The sequence below is a fragment of the Oryzias latipes genome, chromosome 5 (assembly GCF_002234675.1).
Source record: "Oryzias latipes chromosome 5, ASM223467v1".
In the NCBI taxonomy this organism is placed as follows: domain Eukaryota; kingdom Metazoa; phylum Chordata; class Actinopteri; order Beloniformes; family Adrianichthyidae; genus Oryzias; species Oryzias latipes.
This window is the reverse complement of record NC_019863.2, coordinates 12,881,712-12,904,480: the sequence shown is the minus strand read 5'-3', so window position 1 is coordinate 12,904,480 and position 22,769 is coordinate 12,881,712. Positions and strand designations below refer to the sequence as shown.

General features: G+C 36.9%; 3 protein-coding genes and 1 pseudogene across 5 annotated transcripts in view; 1 reads left to right on the top strand and 3 right to left on the bottom strand.

The window, feature by feature from the left end:
• Positions 1-162: 162 nt before the first annotated feature.
• LOC101170422 (troponin T, cardiac muscle isoforms) lies at positions 163-7,011 on the bottom strand. 2 transcript variants are annotated; one of them, XM_004068713.4, is made up of 13 exons: positions 6,933-7,011; positions 6,744-6,791; positions 6,615-6,622; positions 3,048-3,077; positions 2,905-2,926; positions 2,538-2,601; positions 2,328-2,444; positions 2,159-2,236; positions 1,921-2,022; positions 1,728-1,834; positions 1,493-1,583; positions 992-1,032; positions 163-455 (listed from the first exon to the last, which is right to left on the bottom strand). In XM_004068713.4, the coding sequence occupies exons 2-13, from the start codon at positions 6,770-6,772 to the stop codon at positions 416-418; spliced, it is 729 nt and encodes a 242-aa protein (XP_004068761.1). In that variant the 5' UTR covers positions 6,773-6,791; positions 6,933-7,011; the 3' UTR covers positions 163-415. The 2 variants fall into 2 exon arrangements, with proteins under 2 accessions (XP_004068761.1, XP_011473237.1); XM_011474935.3 differs by having other exon boundaries at positions 2,905-2,923.
• A 6,997-nt stretch (positions 7,012-14,008) lies between these two features.
• LOC101168451 lies at positions 14,009-15,355 on the top strand (annotated as a pseudogene). The gene has a single exon (XR_002873281.1). The product of XR_002873281.1 is annotated as an E3 ubiquitin/ISG15 ligase TRIM25-like (transcript).
• A 1,669-nt stretch (positions 15,356-17,024) lies between these two features.
• Positions 17,025-20,956, bottom strand: rdh5 (retinol dehydrogenase 5). Its single transcript, XM_004068712.4, has 6 exons — positions 20,852-20,956; positions 19,773-19,847; positions 19,372-19,694; positions 19,006-19,264; positions 18,578-18,741; positions 17,025-18,205 (listed from the first exon to the last, which is right to left on the bottom strand). Exons 2-6 carry the CDS (start codon positions 19,844-19,846, stop codon positions 17,985-17,987), a joined length of 1,041 nt encoding a protein of 346 aa, XP_004068760.1. The 5' UTR covers position 19,847; positions 20,852-20,956; the 3' UTR covers positions 17,025-17,984.
• Positions 20,957-22,031: 1,075 nt separating this feature from the next.
• bloc1s1 (biogenesis of lysosomal organelles complex 1 subunit 1) overlaps positions 22,032-22,769 on the bottom strand; it is a 2,141-nt gene continuing 1,403 nt past the window's right edge. Inside the window, exon 4 of the mRNA XM_023954929.1 lies at positions 22,032-22,481. Coding sequence (XP_023810697.1) covers positions 22,371-22,481 — 111 coding nt within the window. The 3' untranslated portion in view covers positions 22,032-22,370. The remainder of the gene's footprint in view (positions 22,482-22,769) is intronic.

The following is a 22,769-nucleotide window of genomic DNA, read 5'->3' as shown; positions in this document are numbered from 1 at the left end:
AAGGATTTTATTTTTTGGAAAAAGTTTTAAGTAACTGGTGTAAAATTAAATAAATATAAAGCCATGTCAGCCGTATGAGACCATGTCAAATATAGTGTAGGTGCTCATCTTCAAACACAACTCACAGTCCTTATCAAAAACATTTATGGACAAGCCCTACACTTCCTTTTTGAATACTTATTTTATTTAGTTTTTGCCAAAATACAGAAACATTTTTGCAAAACGGCTAGACTGAATGAACATTCAGGCTTTTTCAATTATAAACCTTTGGAGAACAAGCAGTGATATTTGAACCATGGGAACTTGGTTCTCTGCACGTTTTAACGATTCAGAGACATTAGTATGCAGTTTCCAGCGTTTCTAGTGAGACTTGGATGTCTGATGGTGCCAGTTTCCCTTCAGCGAATGTCAGATGTCATTTTCTCAGCCCCCGCTTGCTCCTTCTTCCCTTTGAACTGAGAATAAAGTTAGTCAGCACAGATTTGTCCTGAAAGCTTACTTTGTTTTCTGTGGAAACTATAGAAACACCACACAATATTTGTAATAAATAATTCTAAAACTATTTTTACGTGAATTTACGAGCTATTATTTATTCCACTGAGAAAATGAGAAGTTTCCCTTTATATGTATACAAGATTTTTAAATTTATTTGCTAAGGAAAGGATAAAAAATAAGATAAATACTTTATTTAAAAAAAAACTATTTGTAAAATATGCACAGTCAGAAAGACAAAATACAGAAAAAATGTTTCTCCTCAATAAAGAGAATTTAAAACTTTTAATATCAAAGCAAAATTTTACAGATTAGGTTTGATTTTCCACAATTCTTAAATTCGTAAAGTTTCGAACTTTGTCATAGTTTTGTACTTTTATACTTAATTGTAAAATATCGATTGAAAGTTTAAAAATGTTTCAGGAAAAAAACATGTCTTATGTTATCTGTCAAACCGTTTGAATTGCTTTAAAGAGCAAAACCAACAGAGCAGACTTACATTTTCTGATGATCGCTGATCCGGTTTCTGAGTACTGTAATCTGAACAAAGAACAGTTTGAAATGTTTTCTAAACTTACCGATTTAGAGACCTGCTACATATTTAAATGTATAATATTCTTTGTATTTGCACCTGGATGAGTCAAACAGAGGCAATGTTCTCAATAAAGGCCTTTGTAAGATCTTCCTTCACCGCAAGTCATTTTGCATTATTGTTGCAAACATGTACATTAATCTATAGCAACCAAATTCAGTTATTAGCAGGTTTAAAGTCAGGAAACAACGTTAGAATTCAAAATGATAGTAAAAAAAAACAGTTTATCATTCTAAGAAAAAAAAGTCTTTCAAGCCTTTTTTTAAAATTAAAAGCAGTCTATATCTGTGACCCAATAGGTGAGGATTCAAACATTTTAATAATAAATTTCCTAAGCATTCTGGTTCGTTCAGGTTTTAATTGTGTATGCTTTAGCAATGACTAAACTGATTTTTCAGTGGATTTTACCTCATACTTTTGCTTTGTTTGTTTAGATTGAAGTTCATATTTCTCTGCCTCCAGCTGTCGAATCCAGTCCCAAAGCTCCTTTGCTTTTTCTCTGTACAAATGCCAGAACACTCATTAAAGCAGAAACAGTGCTTTCCTTTGAAATGGACCGTAAAAGCTTTTCTGAATTCATTAGTAGATCATTTGTCATGCATTTACATGTCAGAGGATGGTAGATCAATGTGTGTGTTGGTACCTGAGTTGGTCTTCTTTCATGTGTTCAACGTTGAGCTCCTTGCGCCGATCGTTTAGGATCTTCTTCTTCTTTTCTCTTTCTGTTGGCTTCTTTGTCTCACCCTGTGTCTGCCATAGTGCAGCATAGAGAGACGTGTGAACACCTCTTCCACATGTTCACTTGTTTTATTTTATTTTATGTCTGTATCAAAAACCTTGTATCCAGTAAAAGTTAAGTTGGATAGAATCATTTTCTTTCTTGCATCATCATCTGCCTTCTTTTTAGCTTCTTCTTCCTCTTTTCTGGCTTTCTCTTCCTTGTTTAGGACAGAAAAGCAAATAAAATGCATTTAGATAATCCCACCATTTGGTCAGTCTGAATTTAAAGTACTGATTTAGACAACCAATTTGTGATTCTTTTAGGGATTTCATGACATTTGTGGGTGCACTTACAGCCTGTTTGTTCTGCCGTTCCCTTTCCCTCTCTGCCCTGATCTTCATCTGCTCAGCTCTTTCTGACCTGCGTTTCTCCTGGGAACAGAAGAAAAGAGACTTTAATTAAACTAAAACCAATCCCTCAGATATTAAATATTGAAAAAGGCAGATATCTGATAGATCATACAATACGGTCTGTGAGACTGATGAGCTCCTCTTCCTCCTTCTTGCGTTTCTCAAAGTGCGATTCAATCAGCGACTGAAGTTCTATCAGATCTTTCTCCATTCGTTTCCTGTGAATGTCCTGAGAAGATTGAAGATATGTGAGCTTAAATCTGCTGAAACCCCCAAATGCAGCTTGCAGGTGAAGGTTTGATAAGTTTGGACATCAACTCACATCAAAGTCTACTATTTCTCCATCTGGGATTTTGGGAGGTGCCAGGCCCGGCACAAAACCAGGTCTTATGGAGAAGGGAACAAATGGAAATGTTCAGTGAACTACGTTCAAATGCAACTTTATTTATAAAGCACTTTTCCTGATAAAAAGCACCTCAAAGTGATTTAAATAAATAAATAAATAAAATAAAATAAAACAGTTGTTAAAAATAGCAATATTGATAAAATAAGCATACACACGAATCCCACAAAAACATAGAATCAAGTTAAAACATGTGGACATGTAAAAAAGCTATAGGCTAAAAATATGAATTTTCAGTTTAGTGAATAATCTTGATATTCATGTTACATTATTGTGTGTTTCTTACTTTAGTTTGGGTTTAGCCTCTTCTGAGTGGCAGTAAGTCAGGAAAAAAAATAGAGGAAATCAGGAAAATCCTTATTTTGTGAGACAATATAAATCAATTAATAATGAAAATGTTTCTGTGAATTTGTGTATTTGAAAACATACCTCCTTCATTTCCATTTTCCTCTGCAGAATCTGAAACAGAAGAAGTTTTACCTAAAACCAAGTCTTGCACATCACAAGAACTTTTCCGTGCCTAAGGGCAGACACTTTGACTGACAGACGTGAGAAGAAACTAAAAAACATTACAGGTTTGTCTTGTCGAATTCACACAAACAGTTTTAAATTAGTCCGATAATTCCTCACTTAATCTAGGAGTTTAGTCAACTCAGGTAATCCTCTCTAAAGTGAAACCAAAAAAAATGCTGAAAGCACTGCAAGGGCCACTCCTGACCCCCAGGACTCTCAGGACAAAGATGTGCTCCTTCACCCACTAGAAATTGTGTTTTTCAGGTCAATCGGGTCCCGCTTTTGCTGATGTTGTATATTCCTGAAGGAAGAATTCTTTCTGCTCTGCTAAAGACAACTTCTGAGACCATTTCAAAGCTCTCAGCATGAACTGGACCAAACACCTCTGTTTGTACCCAAACTATTAGTAGACGCAGAGCTAAAGCCAAAAACTTAGACAACAGCTGAAAAAATGTAAGAAAAAGTTATGAACCTGTTGCTGTGTTAGCCCATTTAAACCTGACAAGTTCAACTTGATTTGTCTAAATTGGACATTAAAGTGGACCTTTACTCTCCAATTTAAACATAGATTGTTGAACAGTTTTACAAATATGTCATGTCACAGAAAATACAATTTGTGCTTTTTCTGCTTTCAGACTGGTTGCGTTTCTGCTTAATCCCTCCACATAGGATTTTTTCCAGCTATAAAAAAAATCCCTTATATTTTTTCTTTCAAGAAGATTTTGCTTGAAAATAGATTTTAGTAGATGTGGTTTGATGCATAATTGCTTCAATAGACATCAAGGGGTGAAGCACTGATCTGACAAATCAAGATTAGATATACATACACAGCACAAACAGGGGGAAATGAGCAAATGTTGGATTTTGGCTTTGCAATTAGTCAAAAATACAAAGATTTTAAATTTAAAAATGTTATGTCAGAAAGCAGAATAGCTGCCATGATGTCCAAGAATAGGATGGAGTTATTCCAGCTACGATAAACACTGACATTGGTGCACCTTTTAATCCAAAATGTCTCCAGTGATGTGCTGTAAACCAACCCAGTGGAATAAAGCAGCTGTTGACTTTTTTCAGCCCTCTGTCATAAAATCAATTCTTCACAAGTTAACTTAGACCAAAGTTCTCTCAACAGGTCTGTGATGCAAAATGAGCCCATGCTCTGTTGATCCCGTTACCATGAACACGTACAGTCCCTTACCAAGCAGTTAGCAGGGTTTTTACATGCAACGTGTGGCTATTTTGAGATCAGATTACTTGTACTATACACAGGAATGTCTTTGTTTATGTGTTGCTCGCATTTCAAACTGATCAGACCAAAAGGTTAAAAGAAGAATGCAGCAAGGTTCACAGTGTGATTGTTGAACAGGTCTTGGAAGTCTGTTTACACTCTGTTTTCATACTTTACAAATTCACACAGACACACACAAAACGGAATTAGTTTTAAAGAGTATCATTTTTTTTAGTATAATATGATATAAATGGCATATCATAATATCATATCTCCTAAATTAGTCTGCAACCTGAGGCTCCAGAGCCACATTTGGCTCCTTCACCCCAGTGTTGTGGCTCTGTGACGGAAGAAAAATGCCATCCATTTAAACAGTTAAGGTTTTTCTCTGTAGTATTGGTTGATTTATTTTAGTTAATAAAGTTTTGTCATTTATGTTTAGATTTTTGACATGTCAGATAACAGAGCAAAATGATGGTTAAAGAATAAATCTATTGTCAGAGTAGTTTATCATTGGAATAAGTGTAACACACATAGAGATAAATAAATAAAAAAGGTGATTCTACACCAATGTTGTCATTTTTATATTCGACAGTAAAAGAAGAAAAATAAACTTGTATGTGCTGCTGTCCATAGTAAAATAAGTAATTTTTTTTAAATGAAGAAAGTGGAAAAACTGTTGTAATTCAATTATTTTAAATATTGAAATGTTATAAATGAGAGGTTATAAATGAGAGGTTATAAATGAGACCACAAAATATAAGTAAAGCATATTTTTCTGAAAACAGTCAAGTGGAACTTTATAGATCTTGTCTTTGGTCAGCCAGAAACTGGACCAAATGGCTCTTTTAGTGATAAAGGTGCAGACTCATGCCCTAAATGTACAAAAAAAAGTCACTAAATTGACACATCATAAAACTACTATGTGAATGCTAGTGAGCAAAAAAAGTAATTATTAATTCATAGACAGTAACATTTCTATAGTATAACATTTTTAAGGTTTTGCATCTATGGCTCTTCTATAATGTAAATGTACATAAAGTAGACTAGTTTGTTTTCTTTGATACTTATTTTTGCTTCTTGCTTTTTGGTTGAAATTGAATCATTATTCCCCTGATGGTGGCTTGTGTTTTTGTTATTTTGTCAACCAAACTTCTTCCATGAATTGCTCTACCAAAGCAACTATTGATACTTGAACTTTGGTTGTGCATTGCTCTTTTTATTTTATAACCCAAACAATTACTAAAACTGGCATTAAAACTGGGGTTTTGAAAGAGAGAAAACTGAATTGGTGAAGCTGCTTTGTTCATCTGATTTTTTAGCTCTCCCACAGCTGTCAGATCTAAATGTTATCATGCTCAACATTTTTCAAACATTTCTGAGCCTCTTTTGGATGCAGAAAAAAGCCTGAGTCTCCTGGTGTCTGTGGTTGCTGTGGGAAACAGGACCTCTTTCGCTCCAAAGAGGGTAACCCAACCTGTAGTTAGACCTCTCATCGGCCTGGAGCTGAAAGTGGGCCTTGTGCTCAGGCCTTTCCCTTCCCCAAGGTCCCCTTTTGAGAACAGTCACTACTCACTAACAGCAACTGCACTCCATGAAGAGGAGACAGGTGCCTAGCTTCACAAACAGCCAAACGTCAGTGCCCGGCATGGACAGAAGAGACAGAAATATAATAGTGACCCCATATATCTTTCAAGGATGAGCCGATTCATTATTTGGAGAGAAAGGACAGATCACTGGATAATCTACTGGGATGAACATCTCAGACAAGAGCCACTGGCAGAGAGGATAAAGCGTTAATGTGGCAGAAAAGCTGGAGCGGCAACATGCCTCTTCAGTGGCACCAACATGCCAAAAATACAGTCAGCTGTGTGGTGAAGCCAGTAGCTTACCTTTGTTGAGCCAGTAGCTTAACTAAAACTATGCAAATGTAAACCTCAAGTGTAATGAATCATGGAGCATCACGGCTGCATAAGAAAGCCCAGTGAGACTTTTCATTGTTCTGACATGCATTGATCAGGTTATGCAATAACTTCAAGTTAGGAAAGAAAGTTTTCGTCAATTTAACAATGGTGGCTTTTCTGTTGTGTGCCCATGCAGCACGAGAACAACACACTTTCTTCAGGCTGTGTTGAAAGCAGCAGACTTCCACACTATCATGCTGCATGCATGAATCTGCTGCTAAGTTCACTAAACCAAAGTGGCAAACTCATACGTATGTGCCTTATGTGTGTGAATTCACTGTTCTAACTTACGTGGTCCCCTGAAACAGCAAAAAAAGGAGAGACAGCAAATAGTTTCTGTCAAGTTCCATCTTTGCTAGCATCATCTTTGGCATCAACAACACCAGTCCTTACACTCCAGCGACAAAACCGAATACTCACTCATGTGTAGTTTCTTCTGTGTCTGACATGGTAAAGATGCACCACAGCCTGCACATTTGAAAAAGTGTATGTGCATTATCTCGCAGAGATAAAGCAATGATTCCACTTGCATTACAACACGAAAACAAAAAGTAAAGTGCTCTAAAAACTGATTCATAACATAGACTTTTTAAAAGCCAGTAGCCTTACCCAGATCCAGTGATGTGAGCTTCTACCTCTGGTCAGTGGGGAATTCTGTACTGTGTCCTTTTCAATGGACCATAAGCTTTTAAACCTAGTTGTGGATCACATGACAGCAAGCTGGTCATGTCCACACAGGGTGGGCACATACCTGCAAACAGATGGTAAAGGGCAAAAAGGAAAACATGTACTTCTCAATGGACTTGTGTTGTCTATTTTTACTTTGAATACCCCTGACGGTTCATCATAGGATTACCGTCCCCCAGTGGTTTCACTGTAAGATTAAACACACATGAGGCTAGCTGAATTTAACTCTTGTTCCTTTGTGCATTCAACTGCATGGCTTAAACTCAGATTTCTAGTATTAATACCAGGTACAGATTGTTCTTCTGCTGATTTGGCAGGCTATCTTTTCTTTAGAAATGAATTCACAAATGACGTTAATTATACAATCAGTTTACAGAACCATACAAAGCTGCCAAAGATGAGCCTGAAAACAGCCTTGAAGGGTTTTATCCTCTGCAGCCTCACCTTCTCAAAGCTCTGCCAACACAAGCAAGAACAAGTTATCACCAAACACTTGTGTGACCATGCCAATTTGTGACATAATTCCACTTTGGTGTATTGTGGTGGTGCATGCATGGTGGTGTAGAGGTTAGCACTCACACCTTTCTATTTGGAGTTTGCATGTTCTCCTCATGCATGCACATGGGTTTTCCTCTGGGGACTCCGGCTTCCTCCCACTGTCCAAAAACATGCTATATAGGTTAATTGATTTTTCTTAACTGTCCCTAGGTGTGTGTGTGGGGGGGGGGGGGGGGGCATGTGGCCCTGCAAACAGACTGGTGAAAATGAGACGTTTGAACATTTTTTAAACTTTAAACAGTTATTGTGAATACTAACTTTCCTGTTGGTCAAATTTCCCACTTTTTCAAGGGTTTTTTTATGCTTCGAATATCACTTTTGAAAATTTTTTACCATTTATTTATCAACATTAGTCTTTATCAATTTTCAATTACTTTTTTTTTTCTTTTCTTTTAAAGTAAATTTTACGTTGATTATTTCTATGATGTATTGTGATTTTAATGCATTTTTCTGTTTTGTGAAGCATCTTGAATTACTTTGTGTACGAATTGTGCTATACAAATAAACTTGCCTTGCCTTGCCTTGCCTTGCCTTTATCTAATTTTGTAGCAGATTTTGTGAGGGTTTTTTTTGTTATTTTTTTGTTTAGCACTTTTTGGCAAAGTTCAATTTTCTCTGCTTATTCACTTAATGATTATTTCACAGAACTGAATACAAAATTCACAGAAGCTGGAATTTTTCTAGTTCAGATCTACTCATTCTGGTCTTTCCCCTAAAGTGGAATAGATTTTTTCACTGTTTTTTTGTTTTGTTTTGTTGCTTTTTGCAAACGTTCTCCAAATTTTGTTCACACTGACCCAGAAGTTATTAAAATTATCTGGATTTTAAAAATGTTCTTATAGTTTTTCTTACATTTTTAATAAAAGATCGGATAGCCATAAATCCAATGAGTGATACGTGCGCACTTTTTAAAAGATTATGTGATTTCACCATATATAAATAGTTGCTGCATAAAAATAATAAAATAGGTCTTTGCTTGTCCTTTAGGTAAGCATTAAGTTAAATCTAAAAAGTTTTTGTAAGTAAATAATATTTTGCTTCTATACATTTAGAAAGTAAAAAAAAAATCATTTTTTATTTGTTTATTTGTCAACTAATAAAACTAAATTACTAAATTACTTTATTAATAATGAAGGTCACTCATCATAATTTACTTAAAATTTACACCGAAACATTCCTCACTGAGCTGAGCTTTTTTTCACAGCAGAAACTCTAACAGAAAGTTTCTATTCTAAATGCTTTTTTTAAATTATTATATTTTTTATAAGATCAACTATTACATGTGATGCAAAACAGGACTTTTAAGTCCTTATTTTTGAAGTAAACTGAACAGACACTGCCACCCTCTGGCACCTATACAACCATGCACAGTGGGCCAGGTTCTGCCTGACCTGACTCAGAGGTAAACCACACCTGACCTTCAACAGGATTTTGACTTATTGTCTCATACCTAAATATACATTTGTAAAAGACTTACAAGCCATTTTAAAATTAAGATTATATATATATTCTGGTTGAATTGTAAAATATTAGGGATTGAGACATTTTCAGAAAAGTACATGTGAGAGTTTATCTCTGAAAGAAAAACATTTGTCTTTCTTTCTCTTTGTATTTTTCCTTTCTTTATTAGCTCTTAAACCTGCACAATAGTCAAACAAAAGACAAACCTCCACTGAACTATGTTTAAAGGATTTATTCCAAGCATCCCCATTACAAAATTCATTTTTTAACCCTAGAACATTTTCATTATTAAAAGTTAAACCATCACTTGTCATAAGAAATAGATAAAAACATGACAACACATGGTTTATTAGAGTGGTTTTCTTTTATTTTCAACTGTGGCAACAAAATGGAAAAAAAAAACAAAAAACATGGGAAGTTCCTGACAACGTGCTCAAAAATTACAGATAAATTAGGAATTTGAGAGCAAAAAAATAATCAAATGATACTAGAATCTTGGTCTTTGGTCCACCCGTTGCTAGGATATGTGAAACTTCCCTGGTGAAAGCATAGACTCCTTGACATGTGGCATATTGAAATTCATGGCATATTGAAATTCACAGGGCACTGTGCTCTCTCCATTTCTGTTCACCTTATACACCTCAGATTTTCAGCACAACTCAGAGTCATGTCACCTACAGAAATTCTCTGATGACTCTGTGGTTGTGGGGTGTATAAGCGGTGGACGGGAGGAAGAGTACAGGAGGCTGGTGGACGGATTTGTGGAGTGGGCTGGAGAGAATCACCTGCTGCTCAATGTGGACAAGATCAGGGAGATGGTGATCGACTTCCGGAGGAAAAGGACTGTCTTACAACCCCTCTGCATCCTGGGCAAGGATGTGGAAGCGGTCGAGGAGTATAAATATCTGGGTGTGACTATCGACAGCAGAGTGAGCTGGAGGAGCCACAGTTCTGCTGTGTACAAGAAGGCCTGCAGCAGACTCTACTTCCTAAGGAAGCTGAGGTCTTTCAATGTGTGCAGCAAGATGCTGGGGATCTTCTACCAGTCTGTGGTAGCCAGCACCCTGTTCTCCTCCGTGGTCTGCTGGGGAAGCAGTATTGCGGTCAGTGACACCAACAGACTGAACAAGCTGATCAGGATGGCGGGTTCTTTCATTGGCTGCAAACAGGACACATTTGAAGCAGTGATGGAGAGGAGGTCACTGAACAGACTCCTTTCAATCATGGACAACCCAGAGCATCCTCTCCACCCTGTTCTGGACAAACAGCGGAGCTCCTTCTGTAGGAGGCTCAGACAGCTCCGCTCCAAAACTGCCCGGTACCAAGAGTCATTCAGACCCAATGCAATAACCCTGTACAACAACACACAGTGCAAAAGATAACCTTTGCACATTTTATTTTTATTTTTTATTATCTCTTTATTTAGTTGTTTTCTATTTTGCACATTTCTTTTGCACATCTTTTTACTTGCGCTGTTCTGTAAATAGCTTTTTAAATTATAATACCTTGATGTCTGTATTTATGCTACATTTCCTTGTTCTTGCTTTTTTTAACTTAATTCTAAGTCTTTTTTTTCCCTCTGCTGTCAGTTGCTATGGTGACAAACAAATTTCCCACGTGTGGGATCAATAAAGTATCTCTGATTCTGATTCTGATTCTAACAGGATTGTCGCTGTTTTTCATCCTAGAAAAATCTGTCGTCAATCTACACAGAGAGGACACAATCCCATGAGCTCAACCTTAAAGTAAACTGACAAATGTCATGATGTAACTATTCACAAAAAAATATGGATTTTCTTTTGCTATTTCTTCCTACAAATTAGGTTCTTCATGGCTTTTATGTTAAATCTTGAATTGAACCTCTTCTTACGTCCTATTGGTCTTTTTCTCCAAAAAATAAAAAAGATTTGAAATCTCTGTGATCATGAGGATTTGTCTTTTAGTTTAATCATCTTGATTGACTTCCTACTGACTTCATGCTTGTTCAGCAGATATCACTTCTGTGCTGATCTTTGATTGCTGTTATTTAATGTCACAACTGGCGGGGAGTTGGAGATGAAAAACTGCTCTGGAATGAGATTAATAACTGTGAGGAACATATTTTCCGTCTTGTTAAAGTTTATGAGCTTCCAAATCTTTCTTAAATTCTGATCATCTTACCTTTATTTCATAATGTACATGTATTCTTACTTTTATCTAGGACTAGCTCTAACATCTCATAATTTCCTCCAAATATAGTTTGGGGTCATAGTTCATAGTTGAAAAAACAGGGGTTATAGTTCATGTCAAACATGTTAGAATCACCTTCATTTCCTCTATTTTTGTTTTTTCATTTTATATTTTGCTCTGTGTCATCAAGTTTTTTGAGGAGCACTAACTGTAGATTTCTCCTAATAGAAATTATCTCACGCCTCACTGTGCGAAACAAATGACATATGGAAAACAAGGCTTACCCCACCCACTTTAAACCAGAGCTCTTTGCTTTATTTAAATGAGGTTCTTACAAAAATATGTTATCATTTGTGATTTAATCTAAAAGTATTTTAGGAAAGTTATTTCATTTTAGTCACATATATTATCCATAAATATCTTCACACACTTTCCATTAACTCCACTGGAAGCATAGAAACAGTTTTTGCAGAGCCCATCATTCAGGTATAACCAGTGGATTCTGGGAGCTTCCTCTGAACAAAAACACAGAAAAGAAATATACACTGTTTAAAAAATATAAAGGACACCTGAATCCAATGTTATACCAAGTCAGTCACACCTAATCAAACTGTCCAATTAGGAAGCAACACTGACTGACAATCAGTTTCACATGGTTTGTTTAATTGGAATAGACAACAAGTGGAAAAAATAGGCAATCTGCAAGACACCTCCAATAAAGGAGTGGTTCTACAAGAGGCAACAGACAACTTCTCTGTCCTCATGTTTTCTGGCTGATATTTTTGGAAAGTTTTGAATGCATACAGTGTTGACACTCCAGCGGTTGATGAGACAGCGTATACAACCCATACAAGTGGCCCAGGTGGTGCAACTCATCCAGGACAGCACATCAATGTGAGCTGTGGCGAGCAGGTCTGCTGAGTCTGCGTTACCAGGAGACAGGCCAGTACATCAGGAGATGTGGAGGAGTTCGTAGGAGGACAACAACCCTGCATCAGGACCAGTACCTCCTCCTTTTTGTGAGGAGACACAGGACAACCAGAGCCCTGCAAAAGGACCTCCAGTAGACAACAAATGTGCATGTGTCTGCTCAAACTGCAACATCATCCAACGCGACTGTTTGTCAATGGGTAAGTAATCATTACTGGCATTTCATTAGAGGGCAGCACAGCTCTTCATGTGCTCACCAAAGATGGCCTGACTGACATTAGGTAACAAGATGCTATTCTCCGACCCTTTTGTGAGATCATTTGCTGGAGCAATTGTACCTGGGTTCATCGTCATGGAAGACAATGCTAGACCTCATGTGGCTGGAGCGTGCCAGGGGTTTCTGCCAGATGAAGGTATTGCTGTGATGGGCTGGACTGCTTGTTCCCCAGATCTGAATCCAATTGAGCACATCTGGGACATCATCTTTTAGTCCATCCACCAACAACAGGTTACACCACAAACTGTCCAGGAGTTGACAGATGCTGTGGTCTAGGTACGGGAAGAGCCCCCGCCCCCAGGTGATCATCCGCCACCTCATCAGAAGCATACCCAGCTATTGCAGGAAAATCATATGGGCACGTGGAGACCACACACTACTAAATATAATTTTGACTTGCTTCAAAGATGTTACGTTAAAGTTTGCCTCTAGTGTGTTTTTCCACTTTGATTTTGAGTATGATTTCACATCCAGTCCTCCATAGGTTAAAAAAAATTAAATTTCCATAATTTTTGTGTGGTGTTGTCAGCACATGCAACTGTGTAAACAAAAAAGCATTTAGAAAAAAAATTCATTCTATCAGGTATATAATCATTATTCGTTTTGTTCCCTTTATTCTTTTGAGCAATTTTGGAGTGTTTATAGTTATATAACAGAGCTGCGAAGTGGACAGGAAAACCCCAACCTTGCCAAAAGGCTGTTTTCTCTTCTTCTAAAGTTTGGCTATTCATTTAAGTTTTACAAGACGTTTCTACTGGAATATGTAAGATGTCTCGTCTTTCAGAAAAAATCCAATTGTTTAAAAACAAATTAATCTATTTTCAATATGCCAAAGAACAGCAATTCATTTCTACCTGAATCTTTGTTTTTTATTGAACTTGAAACAAACATATCATATTTTTCTACCTTAAGGCCCGTACACACCGGGACGAATATTCGCCAGGCGTTATTCGCCAGCGTTTTTCGCCACGTTTTTTGTGTTCACACCCAGGCGATTTTCGCTGACGATGAGTGGAGTGAACATGCAATTTCATTCCCTGACATTAGATGGCGCTTAATGTAAAACAGAAATACTCCTGTACACAAGGTGGCGCTGCGCAACTTTACGCTTCTGAAAGTCGCTTTTCACTCAGAAGAAGAGAGCAAGTATTTACACGCTTGTCAGAATCAAACAAAGAAAACATGAATATTTCAAGCACCAGTAGCTCCAACTGGTGCTTGGTTCGGGGATATTTTAGAATGTCCGTCATTATTTCTTCGCGGCAGTGTAGACGCTACTTGGCGTCTATCTTCTTCGCTGGTATGTGTGCTCAGCAAGGCAGTTTTGTGTTTGAGCGCCCCCAAGTTGTGTTTTACTGTAACTTCAGAAGCTCCAGACACGTGAGCAAAAGCGCCGTTCTCATTGGTCGAGTAGATTTCGACGCGACGCGTCGAAAAAAAAAAAACGAACCCGAGGCGTTTTTTTTTTTTGACGCTTTAACGCCTGGCGTTTTTTCGCGTCGGTGTGCACACTCTCGTTGGTGCCCTTTGTTTAGTCACGAGGCGTTAAACGTCGGCGAAAATCGCCGGCGAAATTCGTCCCGGTGTGAACAGGCCTTGAATCTAGTGAATCAAGCATTTTTTGATTCTTTTTTACCCTTCGCAGCCACCGTAGGACTATTTTCTTTGGGCGTGTTTAGATGACGTATGCATAGGTTGGTCGCACGGACACGGGCCCCTGTAAGTGAAGCGATGATTGGGTGAGACTTGAACACCAGAAAGCTGATTGGCTGAATTCTGAGCGCCAGTGAAGTTCAAACTTGGACACAAATGTTGATCGAACGAGGAGCCTTTCCGCTAAACACAAGAAACATGCAGAGAGGACTTCTAGCTTACGGGGAAACTTTTTCCTGCTCGATATGTCTGGATCTGCTGAAGGATCCGGTGACTATTCCTTGTGGACACAGCTACTGCATGAAGTGCATTCAAGGTTTCTGGGATGAGAAAGAGAAGAAAATTCAAAGCTGCCCTCAGTGCAGGAAGACTTTCACACCGAAGCCTGTTCTGATGAAAAACGTGATGTTAGCAGATATAATGGAGGAACTGAAGAAGACTGGACTCCAAGCTGCTCCTGCTGATCACTGCTATGCTGGACCTGAAGATGTGGCATGTGATGTGTGTGCTGGAAGAAAACTGAAAGCCATCAAGTCCTGTTTGATCTGCCTGGCCTCTTACTGTGAGAAACACCTTCAGCCTCATTTGGATGCAGCTCCGTTAAAAAAACACAAGCTGGTGGAACCCTTCAAGAACCTGCAGGAGAACATCTGCTCCCGTCATGATGAGGTGATGAAGATGTTCTGTCGCACTGATCAGAAGTGCATCTGTTATCTCTGCTCCGTGGATGAACATAGAGGCCATGACACCGTCTCAGCTGCAGCAGAAAGGACTGGGAGGCAGAGAGAGCTGGAAGAGAGTCGACAACAAATCCAGCAGAGAATCCAGCACAGAGAGAAGGAGGTGAAGCTGCTTCGACGGGAGGTGGAGGCTGTCAATCACTCTGCTGATCAAACAGTGAAGGACAGTGAGAAAATCTTCACTGACATGATCCGTCTCATCCAAAGAAGAAGTTGGGATGTGAAGCAGCAGATCAGATCCCAGCAGCAAACTGAAGTGAGTCGAGTCAAAGATCTCCAGGAAGAGCTGGAGCGGGAGATCACTGGGCTGAAGAGGAGAGACGCTGAACTGAAGCAGCTCTCACTTACAGAGGATCACAACCAGTTTCTGCTCAACTACCCCTCACTGCCACCACTCAGTGGGTCCACACTCTCATCCAGCATCAATGTCCGTCCTCTGAGATACTTTGAGGATGTGACAGCGGCTGTGTCAGAGCTCAGAGACAAACTGCAGGGCATTCTGAGAGAGGAACGGACCCAAAAAAAACTGACAGTCACTTGTTTGAATGTTTTACCGCCAGAACCAAAGAGCAGAGCTGACTTCTTAAAATATTCCTGTCAAATCACCCTGGATCCAGACACTGCACACAGACGACTGTTACTGTCAGAGGAGAACAGAAAGGTGACATTATTGGAACAACATCAGTCTTATTCTGATCACCCAGACAGATTTACTGATTGGCTTCAGGTTCTGAGTAAAGAGAGTCTGATTGGACGTTGTTACTGGGAGGTGGGGCGGCAAGGAAAAGTGGTTTATGTAGCAGTCGCATACAAGAACATCAGCAGGTCTGGAAATGAAAGTAGATTTGGTTTTAATAACAAATCTTGGGTTTTACGTTTTTCTCCAAACAGCTTCTCATTTTACCACAACAGAAAAAAAGCCTTCATCTCAGCTCCTGCTTCCTCCAGAGTAGGAGTGTACCTGGATCACAGAGCAGGTGTTCTGTCCTTTTACAGCGTCTCTCAAAGAATGACTCTCCTCCACAGAGTCCACACCTCATTCTCTCAGCCCCTCCATGCTGGACTGTGGATGTTTTATATTGGAGAAACTGCAGAGTTTAACTCAAATAGGTCCTTAAGATTGTGAAATGTTTGTTTTTTTGGGGGGATTTGTCATCTTTAGATTAGTTTGAACAAAACCTTTGAACTGTTCATATTCTGTGGATTGGTGTTTGTTGTCAGAAATAAAGAAGGAAAGGAAAAATCTCAGGAATGTGGATTTGAGACATTTCTGAACATTAATCTCTTGGAGAGAAATCTGTTTTCTTGTTGTTTCTTACATTACCGTTTCTTCACACAAATGTATTGTTCATGATTTTGCTTTGTCTGTGAACTGAAGGAAGCTGCAACGGTGACGTCACAATCATAGACTTTATCTGTTTGAATCAGAAACTACAAGAGAAGATTGTTTATAGAAATAACATTTACAACTTTGTTTACTTTCTTTTTGCTTCATTTAACAACTTTTGATTGAATATTTTTGTCTTCATTTCTTTTTTCTTCAGAGTAAAGTTTTTTGTTTTTTTTATCATTTGACAATAAAGACATCCAGATTCTTTTGTCTTTATTCCATCGTTTGGGTGAAATCTGAAGAAAAGTGAGAATAATATGAGGGATAACTGAGGCAGTATCCCTCCAGAAACGAGTTCATGCTTAGAGCAGAAAAAATTATCAGTGTCCTTTTGACTTTCTTAAATAAAACGGCTTCATTACAGGCAAATGAGATGTTTTTTTTTCAATATTTGATCCAAATGTTTTCTAGGTCCTCAACCTTTCCAAATGAATTGAGTTTAGAAATGTAAATCTGTTCCTTAAAATAAAGAATTTGAAACAGGCAATCAATTTAATCAGACGTGCTTTCATTTTCAACAAGTTCTCTTTTCAGAAAGTCCTTTTTTGAGGCTTTGGACCTTTAAATATTTGACATTACAGCTGCAGAAAACAAAGAAATGCTAGATTACTACAGGTCTGCATTCTCTTCTGAAAAGTATATTATGTTTTAAAAAAAAAAATTTCTTCCAAGTCTGAGGCTGCTTCAGATTGTTATGTTAAATTGGTTTTTTAAAAACAATTTATTTAAATCTGTTTAGTTTGGCAGCCATTGAGTAATCCTAGACAAAGTTTATGATGTGTTCAAAGCTTCACGAAGCACAGACAAATTACAGAAACGTTAGGCTTAATATAAGATGTAGTTAAGGGCAATGGACTCTTTTATTATTCAAGGTTGATGACAGATGTATTACTTCTTTAGCAATTACAAAATTAAAAAAATAGCAAATTCATGCAAACAAGAGCGTCTGTAACGCCGATAATTTATTAAAACGGCAAAAATCAAAAGCATTCAAATGAAAGAAATCATTTTTAAAACCCTTCAGGAGAGCAGCTATTGTGTTGTATTCGTCTAAATTTAACATCATTGCTGTCATCCTGTTGGATAAAAAATGATGTTCTTTTTCCACAATACTACATGTTTCAGCTTGCATGCCCTTGTGGTGCATTGTGTATTTACCTAAACTCATGCTCAAATATCTAGATACAGAATAAAAAAGAACAATTGAGATGCAAATTAGTTTCCCAGACATTTAGAATTAATTGAGGCTTAAATGTTTTTGAAAGAAAACTGGTGAAATTCACATGTTCTCATTGATGGATCCAAGAAAACATAAATTAAACGTTTTTTTTAAATTTGAATATTATTCTGTACATGTGTAGAGGATTTAAAAACTAAGTTGATTAAAGTTAAAAATAAAAATTATGTGGAAACGGGTTCTATTAAAATAAAGTAAGGCAACAGTTCTAGGTATTGTAAGTTTAGTGCCACATGAGAATGGCTCTTTAAGACAATGATCTTAACATTGTTTTGTATTCATTTTTTATGAGTTTACATAAGAATTCACATTCATAACATTCAAAAGTCAACACAGGTTTCCATCTTTGCTTCCATCAAATGAGACTGCAGTAAACCATGATCACAAAAAGTAAACCCATATCCGGTTTAAATGTAAAATACTGTCAATGAAAATATGACATTTCAGACAACAGCTATATATGGATATGTCGGGTTTGTAATAATCTATTAATATATACTCTTGAATGGTTTTTTTTGCAAAATCAAACAAATGAACAAATGATGGATGCAGCTGCAGGTTATACGCTCTTGGAAGGACGAGGTAACACCAGTTTCAGACCAATGTCAACCACACAGGCAGGCATATAGGAGAGGGGGAGCCAGAGAAACTTGGCATCCCAGCCGGCGCTGTACCGGGTGCGTGGGTAGGCCGCAGTCAGAGCGTGCTCCATGCAGCTCGTCACCTTGGTCAGGTCGGAGTCGCAGACAGCGTTCATGATCAACCGTTGAACTTTGATGTCTGTCAATGTAAAAGTCACATTAATGTATGGCTGTCTAGCAAACAAATGTCAGTTTTTCAAGGTTTTTTTTTTGTTGTTGAGATTGTTTCACATCATTTTTAAAGTCTAAGAAAGTATTATTTTGACATACTTGTCATGCAATTATAGGTCAAATTCTCACAGCTATGGTGTTTTACTTTAAATTACATATATGACCTCACATAATGTAACCTCCATAAAATGGTAAAAAGGTAAGAAGAGGAAATATAAAATTAAATTGGTCAATCTAATTAAGCATTTACCCTAAAATAAGCGCAGAAAGTAAAAACAAAAATGTTATACATGAAAGATTTGGAAATGGCTGAAACAATGTTCTGATCTGTTGTACTTACATTTTTCTAGGTACTGATCTCCATAACTGGCTTTGACTTCAGGGCTGAGCTGGTTCCACAACCGATGCAGCTCCCTCTCGAGGGGATCCAGGCTGGTCACAGCCGTCTTGAAGAATCCAGGCTCAATGATGCAAACACTAATTCCAAAATGGTTGATATCCCGCCTAAAAACAGAGAATTCATGCAGTATGTCTTATCACAGGTGTCACTTTTGTTTAAGAAAAAGTTGATATCTTTCCAGTGTTTAATAAATCAGCCCTCAAAGGTTGTTTAAAAAAGGGGCTTTTTATAATGTTTAACTAAACATTGCTTGCCATTGAAATTTATGCTTTGGTTTAGTAAATTCTATTTAAATTCTTCTTTAAGTTAAAAGAAAAGTGTCCAATTTTTCAGTTTTCTTTGCTTTGATTATTAATTGCTGGGCTCACCGGAGACAGTCAGAAAAAGCTTCCACTGCAAACTTGGAGATGCAGTAACCACCGCCATTTGCAGCCACCCGTCCCAGCACTGATGCTACGTTTACGATACGACCCCTGGCCTTTTTGATGAGGGGCAGAAAGGTAGTCGTCATGGCAATCACTCCAATCATGTTGACTTTCAGCGTGCTGTGATAATCGTCCACCGTCATCCACTCTGAAGGCCCCATGGGTAATGAACGGCCAGCATTATTTACAAGACCCCAAAGTCCTTTAAGAAAAAGAAGAGATCAAACACACTTAAACCTATTTGATTAGAGCTTTTTGAAGAAAGTGTTTTTTTCTAATTGTTTAGCCTTTTTCTTTTTCTTTTTTTACCTTTATCGCCAACCTCCTTTTTGGTCCACTCCATTGTTTTTTGGATGCTTTCCTGACTTGTCACATCGAGCAGAACTGTCTTCAGATAAGGCCCTGTGGCTCTTTTCAGATCATCTGCTCCCTTCTCTGTGAGACAGCCGGCCAGCACACGGAAACCCTTACGGTCCAGTTTCTTACACAGGAGATGTCCAAATCCTGAGTCACAGCCAGTGACAAAAACATACTTTTCATGGAAGTTTTCAATTTGTAAGCTGTCTCTGAACAGCCACCCAAAAAACCACATCACCATGACAGTAGCAGTGATGTACAGCCAGGCATTTTCCCTAGGAGAGAACAGATCAAACAATAAGCATACTTTGGAAAATATGCATAAATAGGTAAATTGGAGACACGTGTCTTACCTTAAAACATTAAATATAAAATCCATGTAGCTTTCAGGATTGTTTTTTTGGTCTTGACCTCGCTGGAAAAACATCCTGTCCAAAGATGAAGATAATTAGGTTTTCCATGAAAATCGATTATGTCTGGTTTACATTACGTTCATATTATAATTCCACTTTATAAACGGATTTTAATCCTCTGTTGAAAGTTCATGTATTCAGAACACAATGACTTTGTTCTCTCTGTCTCAGTAAAAGAGGCATTTGTAAAGCTTCAGCTACTTTGGGCACATGAGAAATCTTTGGATAAGACTCTTAAGTAAGAAAGAAAGGCATTTGTGAGGGTGAAAAGTGGGTTCACATCATTTTGAGGAGTCATTTTGAAACATTGATTCTCAAGTATCATGTTACAGTTACCGGTAGTTTTTGTTTTATAAAAGCAAAAAAAAGGGTTAACTCAAAAATGTCACGTTTTCTTCATTTAGTATTCACAACACTTTCTCTAACTTTTTTTTGGTTTGTTTTTAGAAACCAATCAAAAAATGACGTCTACATTGAACTCCGTCTTCTTTTGATTTTAGATTTTGTTTTGACAATCTGATCTGATATGGCTGAAAATTATTTTATACAGCAGGATTATCATCTTAACAAAGTAAAAGATGCAGCAGTGACGTATTTGTGATCAAATAATTACTATGGATCAGTTCTTTTTTTCTTTTTTTTATTAATGGAGGTGAAGATAGAGAATGTTAGCGAAACCTTTGCGTGATACGACTCTAAAAAAGATCAGTTTCTTCTTCTAGGTTAAATCTTTTTATATAATAAAGACATGATGCAAACTGACCAAACCTAGAAATTTAATTGGATCTTGCTTTTGTATGTTAGGTTAATTGTGCTTTATCTTAGAAAATCAAATTTATTTCATAAAAAATGGAAAACTCTTTTTAAAATACAACAAAATTCAATTTGTATGGTTTAAGTCATATTTTTGTCCTTCACTATAAGATTTCTGACTTGTATTAAACTATATCATATCTCTACTTATCTAAACTCTGATGTAATGTTTAAAATGAACATGATAATAAAAAAAAATCTCTCACCTTTTATTTTTGTAAAGTGAAGGTTCCCCTGAAGCTTTTTGCTTCCTTCGCCTTCACTGTCTACCTTCTGTATTAGCTCAGAGGCTGGTCAAAGGGAAGCTTTATCCCTGTGGTTTATCCCTTAAAAAAAACACTATTCGTAATCCCCAATCTGTACCAACCTTTGTTTGTATGAAGAAGAAAAAAAGTTGAGAAAACACAATCCTAAAGAATGTTTAGTTGGATTTTTTTCTCATTCAGGTGATTGACAAAACACCATATAATGTATTTTTAGAGCATGGGGGATTCCAGTGGCATAAATACTTGAACTGCTTTTGAATAGAATTTGATATTTTAAACATAAAAGTCTTTTATAGATATGAAAGCATGATCATAAAGTCAACAGACCTTTTATTAACTTTTCAATTTGAGCAATTTAACAGTTAAAATATATATATGTATATATATTTCTCTTTGTGCTTCTGTTTTAGACTTTACATGAGTCTTTATGTTAAAACAATAAGAAAAGGTAAAAAAAAAGGACAACACGAAATCTTTTTAATCTTATGATTAAAAAATGTTTGTAACTAATCCTTTTTTGCTCAGACTGTGAATCAATTTAGAAAAATAAAAACAACACTAACAGCAAACAACTGAGTATTTTACCTGAATAGTGTATGAATGTATATATATATATATATATATATATATATATATATATATATATATATATATATATATATATATATATATATATATATATATATATATATATATATATATATATATATATATATATATATATATTTATATATATATATATATACCAAACATGCTAATCCATGCGTAAATTAATTTAGCTGCCTTTCATGTCATAAACCACAGGCTGGCCCATCACCATAACTTGCCAGTCATTAGATTTGGCAGTTTACCAAATTCACTTGCATAACTTTCTCCATTATTTAAGACTCTTTCAGAGCTCTTACTTTTGCAACAAGCACACTAAGCCATCAGGACCCGTGGTTCTGAAAAACTAAGCATGTTTCCCAACTGTAGATCTGTTTAGCAGCACGTCTTATATCATGTTGCCAACTTTGTAGTGCCGTCTGTACATTTCAGAAAATGAAATTGCATTCTTTCTTTATTACCTTGTCATGTAATCGATTCAGTTTTCATATATTTTCCCAAGAAAAACAACAAGTATGTTTTAACTTTATTAAAAAGAATGTTTCTTTTGTGAATGACAACAAAAACAGTACAGTCATTATGGACAGTCATGGTACATAAATGTGAAGAAGCCACGCAGGAGACGCACAAAAAATGTACTTTAAGGGGCACTGATTTGTCTGTAACAATGTAAAATTATTGTAATTTATTGATTGATAAAAAGGCTATTTTAAGTCATTCTTTAAAACAAAAAAATGCTTGTCCCTGTCTTGATGCCTCTCCAGCACAAATATTCATGCACTCTTGAATGCAACAAATAATGTTCAACCGATCTAAGTTGAGTGTCAACCTCAACACATACGTAGTAATGCATCTATGAGCCAGCAGACTGGAGGTGGCCTTTGTGCACATACTCCAGAGCGGTGGCAATCGTTCTCATATCCATCTCAATACTGCGGGCCCAGTTCTCCACATCCCCAATTTCCTGTAAAAAAGAAAGAATAGTAAGCAAAATCGCAAACTGTCAGGCATCATTTTGTTTAACCTGGTCAGGTAGAGATGATGCGAGATGTATAAAAACAGGTACAGATTCATTAGCTCTAGCCACCTCAGAAATACATCTGGGTTCTCTGTCAAGATCCCAGAATAACCTAATCTGCTTTCGGTAAACCTAATAAAATGGGTGCAATGTAAGCGTTAATGAAACATTAACCGGTGCTTTCAATAATCAATGTATATTCTGTCCCCTTTGATCTTAGTGGGGTATGCAATA

Excerpts from the sequence above, each read along its gene's own strand:
- LOC101170422 (XM_004068713.4), bottom strand. The coding sequence starts at position 6,772 with ATGTCAGACACAGAAGAAACTACACATGA. Across the intron at positions 2,602-2,904 it reads GAGGCTAAACCCAAACTAAA|ACCTGGTTTTGTGCCGGGCC; the intron begins GTAAGAAACACA and ends CTTCTCCATAAG. Across the intron at positions 2,023-2,158 it reads AACGGCAGAACAAACAGGCT|GAAGAGAAAGCCAGAAAAGA; the intron begins GTAAGTGCACCC and ends GTCCTAAACAAG.
- rdh5 (XM_004068712.4), bottom strand. The coding sequence starts at position 19,846 with ATGTTTTTCCAGCGAGGTCAAGACCAAAAAAACAATCCTGAAAGCTAC. Across the intron at positions 19,695-19,772 it reads TTTATATTTAATGTTTTAAG|GGAAAATGCCTGGCTGTACA; the intron begins GTAAGACACGTG and ends GTTCTCTCCTAG. Across the intron at positions 18,206-18,577 it reads AGATCAGTACCTAGAAAAAT|ACATCAAAGTTCAACGGTTG; the intron begins GTAAGTACAACA and ends TTACATTGACAG.